This window comes from Hypanus sabinus, chromosome 8 (assembly GCF_030144855.1).
Source record: "Hypanus sabinus isolate sHypSab1 chromosome 8, sHypSab1.hap1, whole genome shotgun sequence".
Lineage (NCBI taxonomy): Eukaryota > Metazoa > Chordata > Chondrichthyes > Myliobatiformes > Dasyatidae > Hypanus > Hypanus sabinus.
Window position 1 is genome coordinate 27,802,549 of NC_082713.1, and position 12,912 is coordinate 27,815,460.

The 12,912-nt window shown below is 40.4% G+C and overlaps 1 protein-coding gene across 2 annotated transcripts; it reads left to right on the plus strand.

Moving 5' to 3' along the window:
* The first annotated feature begins 1,085 nt into the window (after positions 1–1,085).
* nxt2 (nuclear transport factor 2-like export factor 2) lies at positions 1,086–10,844 on the plus strand. Of its 2 annotated transcripts, none has more exons than XM_059976862.1 (4): positions 1,086–1,209; positions 5,499–5,585; positions 7,185–7,329; positions 10,364–10,844. In XM_059976862.1, the coding sequence occupies exons 1-4, from the start codon at positions 1,195–1,197 to the stop codon at positions 10,543–10,545; spliced, it is 429 nt and encodes a 142-aa protein (XP_059832845.1). In that variant the 5' UTR covers positions 1,086–1,194; the 3' UTR covers positions 10,546–10,844. The 2 variants fall into 2 exon arrangements, with proteins under 2 accessions (XP_059832845.1, XP_059832846.1); XM_059976863.1 differs by having other exon boundaries at positions 10,367–10,844.
* The last annotated feature ends 2,068 nt before the right edge of the window (positions 10,845–12,912 follow it).

The following is a 12,912-nucleotide window of genomic DNA, read 5'->3' on the forward strand; positions in this document are numbered from 1 at the left end:
GGGGTCTGCTATTATTGCGGTGCTGTAGTGGTTGGTCCCAGCTATCCACAGATTATTTGGATTTGAATGTGAGAATTAAGGATAATATTTCCAAAATTGTTGTTATTAAAAGAATGGGTGGCAGCGTGGGCTGCAAGCGTTGCTATAAAGTTTGCAGACACCTAAATGGATGAGGAGATACATGGCAGATAAGATATGAAGTAGAAAAATTCAAGATCATTCATTTTTGTTTGGAAAATGAAAGTGCAGTGTAAATGGTAAATTACTAAAAAGTGATGGGAATCAGAAGTATCCCTGTGTCCTTGTACATTAAACATGAGAGATAATACCCAGGTACATCAAATAATTAAAGTGCAAAAGATTTGAATATAATAGTAGATGTTTTTCTCCTATTTTATAGGGCTTTGATGAAACCACATCTGGAATATGGTTACTTGTCTGGTCTGCTTATCTAAGAAAGATATACTTGCATTTGAGGGAATGCAGTGAATGTTCACCAGACCGATTCTTTGAACTTTTTTTTGTTGCGTGAGGATGATTAAGCAGACAGGGTCTTTTAAGTTTGGAAGTGTGAGGAAAGTTCTCCTTGTTTTTTTTAATGAAGCTTTATATACTTATGGGAAAGAAGTTTTTCGAGTATCTGGAACGAGATTTCACTAGCTCGACATCAAAGGTTGGCCATTAGGTACAGAAACAAAGATGGCATTTCTTTAGCTGAGAGATAGGACATCTATGGGTCTCCCTGCTGAAGGGCTTGTAGAGGTTCATTGCCAGTATCAAGATTGATGGATTTTAAGTGGATTAGTGTTAGAGGATAGTGATAAGGTTAAAAAGTCAGCTGTGATCTTAATGAATGTCAAAAGCAACCGAAATCGAATAGCCTATCTTGCATCTGTATTCAAACTAGCGCCATAAGTATGCAAGCAGTTGAAACCTTCTTTTGATTACTTAAGGCAAATCTGTATTTTGTGGATGTTGAATTTTTCCGCATACGCGGTTAGTAGACATGCCAAGGCCCTCCTACAAACTGAATCAAAAAAGGTCATTGCCTATCATCGTGTGGTCAGGTCGGAACGGGAGTTCCGAGCCGGGGTTTCCGGCGGAAAGGTTCCCAGCGCTGCACAGCGGAAGTGTCGGTGTCGGTGTCGTCGCTGGCGGCGGTTTCAGGCGTTGTGTGGACGGGGCGAGCGGCTGATGGCCGGTTCCCTGGTGAGAGCACAGAGGGCTGTGGTTGGGCTCCCGCCCGGGGAGGGCAAAACACCAGGAGTAAACCCGGTGCCGATGGGCCTGAGACCTTGCCTCGGTCCCGCGAATTGAGAAGGGTGGCCAAAGTGGCGCGGCGAGTGAAGCCGAGAATCGGGCATTTTCTGTCTCTCACCACATTGGATCCATGTTTCCACATCCCCACTGTAAATAAGTGAGCGATTGGAAAGTGCGAGAGTGGATCAGGGAATGAGGAATTGTTTATTAATTTTAATATACAGAGTGCACCTGGTCAACCTGTACTCCACAAACTGCAATATATTTGGAATTGGTTTATTATTGGCGCATGTACCGAGGTATAGTGAAAAACCTGTCCTGCATACTGTGTTGCAGAAATGTACAAATCATTTTACAACGCACGGAGTAGTATAAAATACAATTGCTACCAAACCAAAGTGCATTGTAGACATTAAGGTGCAAGATCATAATGAGGTAGATTGTGAGGTCAAGAGTGCATTTTCGTTGTACTAGGGAATCATTCAATAGTCTTATAACAGCAGGGTAGAAGCTATCCTTGAGCCTGGTGAAATGTGCTTTCAGGCTTTTGTCTTTTGCCAGTGGGAGAGGAGTGAATGCCTTCTTTATTGAGGCAGCAAGAACTGTAGATGGAGTCTGATGTGCTGAGCTGTGTTCACAACTCTTTTTTTTGTGTGGTCACATGCAGAGTGGTTGACATAGCAAGTCATGATACTTCAGGATAGGATTCCTTCTATGGTGCATTTCTTTTTTAAAACGGGGTCAATGGCGGCACGCCAGATTTCTGTAATCACCTGAGGAAGTAGCAGCATTGGTGAGCTTTCTTGGCTCAGGTGTCTGGTTTCACCAGGACAGTTATTGGTGATGTTCACTCCTGGGAACCTGAAGCTTTCAACCACAGCATCAACGATGAAGACAGGAGCATGTGCACTGCCCCCTGACTTGCGTCAATGACCAACCTGCTTTGCTGACCTTCTGGGAAGTGTTGTCATGACACCATGTTGCTAGGCTGTCAACCTCCTTCACGTATTCTGATTCATCATTATTTGAGATGCGGCTCACTACATTGCAGTGGTCTCATCTGCAAACTTGTGGATGGAGCTCAAGCAGAATTTGTGGAGTGGGGGACTGATGATGCATCAATATTTAGAATAATCATGGCGATTGCTGCCTGTCCTTACTGCTTGTGGTCTGTTGGTCAGGAAGTTGACATTCTAGTTGCAGAGGGGTCTGTTGACTCGCAGGTCTCAGAGTATAGTGATAATTTGCTTTGAATTATAGTATTGAAAGCATTATTGTAGCCGATAGACAGCAGTGTTAACATTGGTGTCCAGTTGCTATACTGTCTAGAGCAGGGGTTCCCAGTCTTTGTTATGCCATGGACTCCTACCATTAACCAAGGTAGATCCCAGGTTGGGAACCCCTGGATAGATGCTTTAGAGATGAGTGTTGAGCCAGGGAAATGGTATTTGATTTTGGAGTAGGGGAATTGCAGTGAGTCGAGGCGGTCTGGGAGGCTGGAGTTAATGCATACCATGGCCAGACCTTGGAAGTACTTCACAATGGTGGGTATCAGATCCATTGGGTGGTAGGCATAAAGGCAAGTTGCCCTTTTTTGTTTTAGATACTGGAATGACAGTAGTTTTCTTAAAGCAGGTGGAAACCTCAGATTGAAGTAGGCAGAGATTAAGAATGTTTGCACATACCCCAACAGCTGATCTCCACAGCATCTGAGGACACGGCCCAGGACACAGTCCAGCGCAGATGCTTTCTGCACGTTCACTTTCCAGAAGACTGATCTTAACATTCACACCAGTGACCATGGGTTCAAATTCATTGGAGGCTGTCAGGGGGTGTGGTGACATAATAAATCCCATCTGTTCAAAATGTACGTAGAATGCATTAACTTCACAGTACGGAAGCATAGCAATTAGAACGATGCTGTTACAGCTCGGGGTGTTACGGAGTTTGGAGTTCAGGGTTCAGTTCCAGCGCCATTCTCTCTCTGTACATCCTCCCTGTGGAATGTGTGTGTTTTCCCCAGTTGCTGTCTGGAGGTGTACCTGGTAGGCCAACTCGTCATTGTAAATTGTCCTGTGATCAGGTTAGGGTAGTGGGGTTCCTGGGGTGCTGTGGTTCAAAGGGCCAGAACGACTTACTCTGTGCTGTGTCGCTAAGTAATCGTAAAGGGATGTGTTTTTGTCAGCCATTGTAGCATGTAATCCTTGCCAGAACTGATAGCTGCTCTGGGACTCTATTTTGGACAGGTATTGTTTCTTAGTATCACTGACAGTTTTATAGAGGCTGTGATAGTAATGAAATAGTCATCTAGGATGGTAACTGAATTTATGAACATGGAGCAGTCTACCAACTAAAAGCAATCACGTAGAAGATCATCTGTTTCCTGAGACGAGCACTGTGCAACTTTCCATATTGGATCCTTCTGTTTCTGTTTCTATGCAGGGAGAAGGAGCATACATAGTCCCCTTGTCTAATTTACCAAACTGAATGGGGGATGGCTCAGTAGGCATTATTGGTAGTCATATAGCAATGGTCAGGGGAGTTTTGGCCCTGCTGGGGTAAGAAATGTGCTGGTACTAATTTGGTAACGCTCTTGGAAGGTGGTCTGGTGAAGTCACTGGCACGAGCAATGACTTTTTAACTTGTTCCAAGATCAGTGCTTCTCTCCTGCATAGCCTCCGTTTTTCTTTCATCCGTATGTCAAGGATAATTAAGAATAGGTAATGCACACTTTTATACCTGAACTATCAGATCCCACAAACCAAAATTGTAATCCTTCTCCAATTTCAAACTCTCATATTCTTACAACCAGATGCAGTACCTGTGAACAGAACAGTATAGATCCTTTGGCTCACAATGTTGTGCCAACCTTTCAACCTACTTGCCCTTCCCTCCCACTTGTCCCTCTATTTTTCTTTCATTCGTGTGTCTTTGTAATAAAATAACATATGTAAAAAGTAATAAAAATTAGTAATGAGGTAGTGTTCATGGGTTAATGGACCATTCAGAAATCTGATGGTAGAGGGGATGAAGCTGTTCCTAAACTGTTGAAAGTGGGCCTTCAGGTTCCTGTACCCCTGACAGTGATCACAAGAGTGCATGTCTCATGCTGGGGATCCTTAATCATTTAGATGCCTTGACTATCTTTTAGAAGTTATTGTACCTGCCTGAACCACTTCCTCTGGCAACTCAATCCATATAGATACCACCCTTTATGTTAAAAAAAAAAGTCACTCCTCAGGTTTCTGTTAAATCTCTCAAAAGTTCAAAGTACACTTATCAGAGTATGTATACATGATACAACCTTGAGGTTTGTCTCCCGACAGGCAGCCGCAAAACAAGGAACCCATTAAAAAAAACTCAATGTGCAGAGAGGAAAAAAACACATTGTGCAAACAATAAAAACAAACAATGGCATTCAGAATGAAAATGAGTCCACAGACACAAAGCCTGGAGCAGGCCCTCCCCTCCTACCTTAAAACTGTGTCCTCGAGTTCTTGATTTCCCAGCCCTGGGAAAAAGGCTGAATACATTCATCCTGTCTATGTCCCTCATGGTTTTATACACCTCCATAAGATCAGCTCCGGTCTCCTGTGCTCTAAGTAATAAAGTCCTGTCCTGACCTGTCCAGCCTCCCACATAACTTAGTCCCTCCAGTCCTGGCAACATCCTTGTAGATCTTTTCTATGCTCCCTTTGGTTTAATAAAGTCTTTCCTATAAGCAGGGCAAGCAAGTCTGTATCCTCGCCCACATCCTGTGCAACCACGCCAAGCACACCCACTTCTGTGCTCAATACCTTGACCTATGAAGGCCAGCATGCCACCAGCTTTTCCAGCAGATTGTTCTTACTCCAAATTCCAGCATCAATATTCCTCGGGTCCTTGGGTATTAATTTAATGTGTCATCTCTGAAAGTGCAGCCCTGTCTTGGATTTACATTGAGTCTCTAGAAGGATACTCGAGGGCAAAGCTTTATCAAAAAACAAACTGAACTTACTGAAAACCAACTACTGGAAATCTCCCAGATGCTGCCAAGCTAAAATAGAAACAAGAATATTTTGGAAATTAGCACCAAGTTAGACCATATCTGTGGGGAAAAAATAACAGTATATCAGGTTGAAGACTTGTCAGAACTGAATTTACTGGTAAAGTTGTGAATTTGAGACTTTTACAAGTTTTATATCAATGTGCAACTGCTTCCTTATAAATCATATTAAGCAGTAACTTCTCATTTTAAGGATTTCAAGACTCATGCAGACCAGGCATGCAGAGCAGCAGACAAATTTGTCACCATTTATTATGAAACAATGGACAAAAGAAGAAGAGTAAGTACTGTATCATTGATAACTGCACATAGTTTTCTTCACCATCACTTCTTGATTATGCAATGTTGAATTCTTCCAGATCAAAGGGGGAGAGACCAAAATACTGTGGAAAAGATAGAAGTGAAGGGTAGCAATGGCTCCAATGCTTGAATTTTTCATTTATGTTAAATAAGTAGTTTGATATTTTCCCAGTTATTATTGGCATAATGAGCTATTTTCAGTTATTTTAATTTCTAGTTTCTATAACAAATTTGATCTAAGTTGGTAAGGACTGTAATATTAGTCTGTATTTCAAAGACGTACTTTGCTGTCAGCTACTTTAATATTCTGAACCTTTTCCACTGAGTTATCTAGTCAAGTCACCAGCAATGTATTCCATTATGTACCTTTGGACAGTAGTCTATGCACAATATGTACCTTGTCAAAGCAACATGCTTAAGCAAAACACATGGTTGGGATTATAAAATATACTAGCAAATCTCTGACAGTCACCTGTGAACTTAAGTAAAAACAATTAAGCCTTTTCTGTCCTGATGAAGGCTCTTGGCCCGAAACGACAACTGTTTATTACTCTCCATAGATGCTGTTGACTTGCTGAGTTCCTCCAGCATTTTGTGTGTGTTACAAAACTTTTTTCTCTTTCAAGTATGGTCCTTGGGTGACCTCTTGAATGTAGCAAAAACCAGCAAATCAAATTGTGGCAGAAGTCTGAAATTATCATGTAGCAAGGAAGTTCAGGAGACAAGTGAGACTGCATCTCTGATTATAGGAGGGCAGTAATGTCAGGGCAAAGTCATTTTGAGCATAGTTCTTTCCATTTAAAGGGGAACTTGTCAATAAAACTGTTTGTTTTGTTATTAAATAATTTTACCACCTCAGACAAATTTTCAACATTCAGCAATTTTGGGGAATATATGCCAGTGTAAAGTTTCTAGCACAAACAAAATTCCTGTTGTAGATTTATACTTCCACCCCACTTTATTCAGAGTACTAAGAGTCAGGTGTGTGCTAGAATGCTTTCAACTGTATGTTCTAAATTGTGCAAAAGAACTTCCAGGTCAGGGTGTTCATCGTTCATATTATGCATTAAAATCAAATACTTTAATGGCTGAAAATGGGTTCCAAAGGACATTTTTTATTATTTGGTACACTGCACATTTGTCGAGTCCTGTCACTGAAATGTTAAGTTTAATTTTAATTCATTTGCACTAGCTCTCAGTTTCTAATAAAGTTTGAGAAACTAGGGTTGCTTAAGATAAAAGTCTGAAGTGCAACACCTTAATAATTTGCTGGAGGAGCTCAGCAGGCCAGGCAGCATCTTTGGATGGGAATAAACAATTGTGTTGCAGGCTGAGACCCTTCATCAGGATCCTCAAAGGGCTTCAGCCCACAATGTTGACTGTTTATCCCTACCTGCAGATGCTGCCGGATCTGCTGAGCTTCTCTAGCATGTTGTTTGTGTTTCTCTAGATTTCCAGTGTCTGCAGTACCTCTTGTGTCTGACCTTAATAATATATTATTGTTTAGCAAAATGGCTATGCATTGCATTTTCAGCTCTTCCATTTTGTTATTTTAAACTCATTTTATTCTTTTACATAGGGGTTAACCAAATTGTATCTGGATACTGCAACCTTAGTGTGGAATGGCAACACAATTTCAGGCCATCAAGCACTTACTGAATTTTTTGAAATGTTGCCTTCTAGTGACTTCCAAGTAAACATGTTGGACTGTCAGCCAGTTCACGGTAGGTTTCATTCTACTTGTTATAGTTTATATTTCTAATTGTATGTGTGCTTCTTGTCTTTCAGTGGGACTGAGTACTTTTCTAACTTCGATTACATGTTTGTTAGGAATCTGAACTTGATGAAATAGAAAAATCTGAGCAAATCAAAGTGATTGTGTGTATTGTCTTTGAAATGAGAGATGGTTTCCACTTATGAAACATTTCTCCCTTTAATCGGACAAGTCATTGGCACAAATAATTTTATCAATAAGCTTGTTATTACTTAATTTATTTTCAGGCTTGTTTACTATTTACCTCTTATAAACAGCTGCTTGCTATAGCACGACTGTTACAGACTGCAGCAGTTTTCCAATGTGTTGGCAACATATGGACTTGGTTAAAGGAATATTGCAATTAATTTAAAATGTCTGAGTCATTTTATCATGTTTTGTGCACGGGAGGAATAGTTGCTCTCGCTGGAACTTTCATTTTCATAATTTTACAAATGACAGAACTTTATTCTTTGTGTTAGATTTTAAATTGGTGACAAAGAATGAAAGGCTATTTTCCCCTGCTCTGTTTATCTGAATTTTTCTTCTCCATACTTGCTAAACTACCAGCATTTACCGTAAATTCCGGTGTATAGACTGACCTGGAGGTTTAAAAAGTGACTTTTTCAAGGTTTAAAAAGTGGCTTTTTCATGTTACCTTTGAATAAGCCAACCCTTTTGTAGAGGTTTTTGATTTAACCAGAAAAGATCATGATCTCACATGCCGGTACTCAGCTTTGCCGGATCCGGAACCTGGAAATTTTATGAACCAGTACCTGCTAAGAAAATAGGCCTACACATTGTAGAGCGTTATAAGCAAATTTTTAATAAATAAATCAGGGAGGGAAGTTTTGGATTAGGTTCCCAATGGTAAAGAATCCTCTGAAATGTAACCCCCGTGAAAACATTTAGCGCCCATCGTAATCTCGTTAAAACATATCATGGGGTGGTGGGATCAGTATGTGTACTCAGTATTGAATTTGCGACCACCATATACAAAAGATTAAAACAAATGCAATATGATGCTGGCTTCAAGCTGCGGTTGTTGATTGCTAAAGGAATGAATAATTCTGAAGCTGCTAAGAAGCTTAGTATAAATGAGAAATGAGAGAGTGGAGAAAGGCAGAGGACATGCTGAGGGAAATGCCAAAGATGAAATGTGCAAACCGTGGGAAAACATGCCAGTGGCCAGAACTGGAAGAAAAAGTTTTAGAGTGGGTGAATCACCAGCAATCGTCTGGATACATTGTTACCTGAGAAATGATTCGAGTTCAAGTGTTGAAATGGGCCAAGAAACACTGTGAGGTCAGCAAAAAAAGCTACACGAAGTTGGTGCACCCGATTTATGAATAGACATGATCTTGTGTTGAGACAAAAAAACAAAGATTGCTCAGAAAATTCCCGTAGGGTGTTGTTTACGTTCAAGAACGCTGCTGGATGGATGAAGTGGGTTAAAGAAGTGTGGCGCTGACATTCCAAAGGTTTCAGGAAGGAAAAGTCACTACTTGTCTGGGACATGTTCAAAGCGCACTTGTCAGGTGAGACAAAAGCAGCATTGAAAGCTGAAAGTGCACACATTGCAGTCATCCCCAGTGGTTTGATGTCCGTGCTCCAGCCACTAGATGTGAGTTTAAACAAACCATTCAAAGAATTCATGCGTCGACAGTGGAACAAATTTGACTCAAAAGCAGCCAATAACTACGACCTGTCTTCCATGTATTCGTTTTTGCAAAGTTGGAACCCTCTTTATGAGCCGACCCCCTAATTTTAGGACCAATATGTAGGGCTAATTTCTCGGCTTATACACCGAATTTATGGTACCTAAACAACAGCAATTTCAAGATTTTAGTATGAACATGAAAACAAGTTTTGTTAAGCTGGACATATGTCAAATACACCTTGATGCTGGACACCCCCAGGAATCTAGAGAGATAGCATATGCAGAAGTATTACATGTGCTTCTAATTTACAATGGGGAGTCTGATCAAGATCTTATTGCAAGTTAGTGCACAAACGCCTTCTCAATTGATTTCAGTAGAGCGAAACAACTGTGAGGAACTGAATATTCTGTTTTTGCCGTCTCTGCTTTAGGTTTTTTAAAATGTTTTGTATGTTACTAAATATCAAAAACATTTTCAAAAGTCGACTGAATAAGGAGACATGGCCTGGCTTGGGGTTTTCCCAACTGTTTTCTTGGCTTCAGCAGTTTCCCACCAGAATGTCCAAACCCTCTTCATAGGTCAGCAGTGGGTGTGATCAGCCTCTTGCTGACTAAATGTCATTAAATGTTCTTGTGTAAGGCGTGGAATAGCGGAAGGATTTTGTTCATTTTGTTTTGCACAATGCTTGTCTAATGCTACAGAAATTATCACACTTGTATTGAAACCATTTCTGCTCAAGTTCACATGTCTATCTTGATGTCTTGGGTTTACTGACTAGTTTTCAAAGAGAGGTTCTCAGGAATTCTCTACCCATGAGAATGGGGAAGACTAGAGCAATGGGGGATATTTATAGGGAAAGTAGTTAAATTTTTGAGAAGTCAGGGGATTGAGGACTATGGGAACCGATGCAGAGGAGGTGATAGGCATTGCATCAGGTCAGCCAAGATTATACTGAGTGGCAGAACAAGCTAAAATGATCTCCTGCTTGTATCATGTTCATGCTACATTAAAATAGAAGATACACTTCTTACTGAGAAGTAAATTAGGGGAATTTCAGAAACTCTTAGATAGACACATGAATGATAGAAAAATGGAAGGCCATGTAGGAGGGAAGAGTTAGAGTAGGTTAAGTTCGGTAAACATCATGGGCTGAAGAGCCTGTACTGTACTGTGATGTTCTACCTGGTACTTTAAAGATATATTCCATCCATATATTGGAAAATTGTATGTTAGGACACTGTAAGTCTTGTTAGCTTCTGGTTGCTCCATTATTAGATAAGCTACTGAAAGTGTTTTGCAATTTATTCATTTTCTCATGAAGTTGTTGATCTTTTCATTCCCAAGTAGAGCTTGCTACTCAGGGGCAGACCACCGTACTTGTAGTCACCTGTGGCACAGTGAAATTTGATGGAAACAAACAGCGATACTTCAATCAAAACTTCTTACTTACTGCACAAGTAACCCCACAAAATACAGTGTGGAAAATCGCAAGTGATTGCTTTCGCTTTCAAGACTGGGCCAATTAACTCACTGCTTTAATGGAAGGAGAATGTTGCATGTCACTATTTTGGGTTTAATTCTGGAAGTAAATAGCGGAAAAGTTGAAAGAGTAAACAACATTGGAGGGGAAACAAAGATCCTTTATTTTGGAAAGCAAAATGCCTCCACATCTATACTGATATTCAGTGTTTGAGTTTGGTTTATAATAGACACTCTGAAGTCTGTACTGTCTGGTTTTAATCTGAAATCTGTTGTTTTGTATTCATATTTTCAATTGCATATTGTACTTTATAAATGGATTTCAATAAACAATTTAATTAAACCATTTTTTGTGTGGTTTCTGTACTGCATTTCCTAATGGAGCAATTTCCACTCTTCCCCCTCCCCCCCACCCCATCTCCTGTGACATAAAACATTCAGCATCTTGAACCTTGTTTCCATATGATTATATTTCCTAATCTCAATGGACATTTTGTATGTGTGTGCCCGCTTAGAAAGGGAGTGTTGATACCCCTTGAATTCAAAGCACAGAATTAAAGTTCAAAGTGCATTTAGTATGAAAATACCATCTATTACCCTAAGATTTATTTTCTTGCAGGCATTCACAGTAGATAAAAAGAAACCCAATAGTGGCAATGACAAAACTCTCTACTGCCCATTACACCCCTGGTGTTCAGGGCAGTGAAGAAAGTCCTCCATCTCTGGTTGTGTTCAGGGCTTCCTTCGTCATCTCAGTAGCTCGGTTTTCATTTCTATCAGTCATGCAAGTTCCAGGTAGAGACTCAGGAGTACCATTACACTGAGATGTAGAAGGATGCTTCATTGGTGTTTCTGTAACAATGGGGCTTTACCAGTCTGGGTTGTTAGCCCTGAGCTGAACCCCTAAACTTGGGCTAGTGGACCACTCTTAGTCTGGCCTCTACCCATTGATCTGTTTGGCATGGGTGATCTTAGCATAAAGCCCTGACTCTAGCCAACATATCCCTCTGGGTTATTAAGGCACGTAAGCCTACAAATGACTTTACTATTCTCTTTTTGCTCTACTTATTTTTATTATATTTCTTGTTTTAACTGATAATATTAATTTTTAAGTATTGCACTATACTAGTGCCACAAAACCACATATACACAGCATATAGTCTGTCAGTGGTAATAAACCAGATTCTGGTTGTAGGGGACCAATCAATAGTCTTAATAACAGTTGAATATAAGCTGCCCTAAGTCTAGTCTAGTACATGCTTTCAAGTTTTTATTCTGCTCTATGGGAGAGGGGAGAAAGTGGGTAAGGAACATTGCTCTGGTAGAATTTGGGAATTGTTTTGAAATGGGAGAAATACTTATGATCAAATAAGTGAAAATATAGAAAATAAATCACTTAAAAAAACAATATACAAAATAAACAAGGTTTAATTTGGTGATATTTATTTTTGGATGGTTTCATTTTATTCCGTTATACCATTCCATTGATCTCGCTCTAATCTAGAAACCACAGAACAGTTTGTTGTGTTAGATCACTTCCTGTAAGATGATGATGCGCTCAGATGCAGTGGCTACTCCAGGTCCAATCAAAGGTGTATTTGTTCGTCCTATTTTTCTTTTACATGGTCGCAAGTCACTGCATAATACAAAGAACGTCAAGTACTGCAGGACCATCAGCGAGATGCTTGATAGCAATGGAGCTGGCCTATTGAGTACCATTGTCTGTTGCCTCGACATGTTGAGTACTGTTGTGCTGAGATGGCGCACGATCCAATAAGCGGTAAGAGTAATGGTCCTGGATGTATTTAATGGCATCGCAGGACCCTGTTAGACATTGGTAAGGTAGAATACTGCATGTATTGTTCACTGGTTCATTGGTGAGATCAATGACGGGGGTTGGGGGAGCTGCAGAGCCTTGGTTGTGGCGAGGACTAAGCCCTCACTGCGTGCTGGGTGAGAAGGAAAACACAGAGTGTGAGAGAGCCTCTGTGGGGCGTGCTGGAATCCATACTGGATTGGAGACCGGCCCCGCCCATCAGTGCTGCTCTCCAGTGTTTACTCGGCAGAAGAACAAACTGGACCAGGACAATTTACCATAAATTTCCAGATGTGCCACTCAGAGACTTTGGCTATATTATTATTTTTTCTCTTTGTGACTATTTTCTGAAATGTGCTACATGCCATTGGTAATGTGTTTTTTACTTTAGCCATGGAGGAACAGTATTTAGCTGTATTCATGTATGGCTGAATGATAATTAAACCTGAACATGAACATAATCTCATTTTATCACATAGCTATATTGTGCCTGGTATTTAATGCTGCATTAATATGCTAAAACTACATTCAGTGGCTACTGTATTAGGTATCTCCTGTACATAACAAAGTGGCCACTGGGTGTATGTTCGTGGTCTTC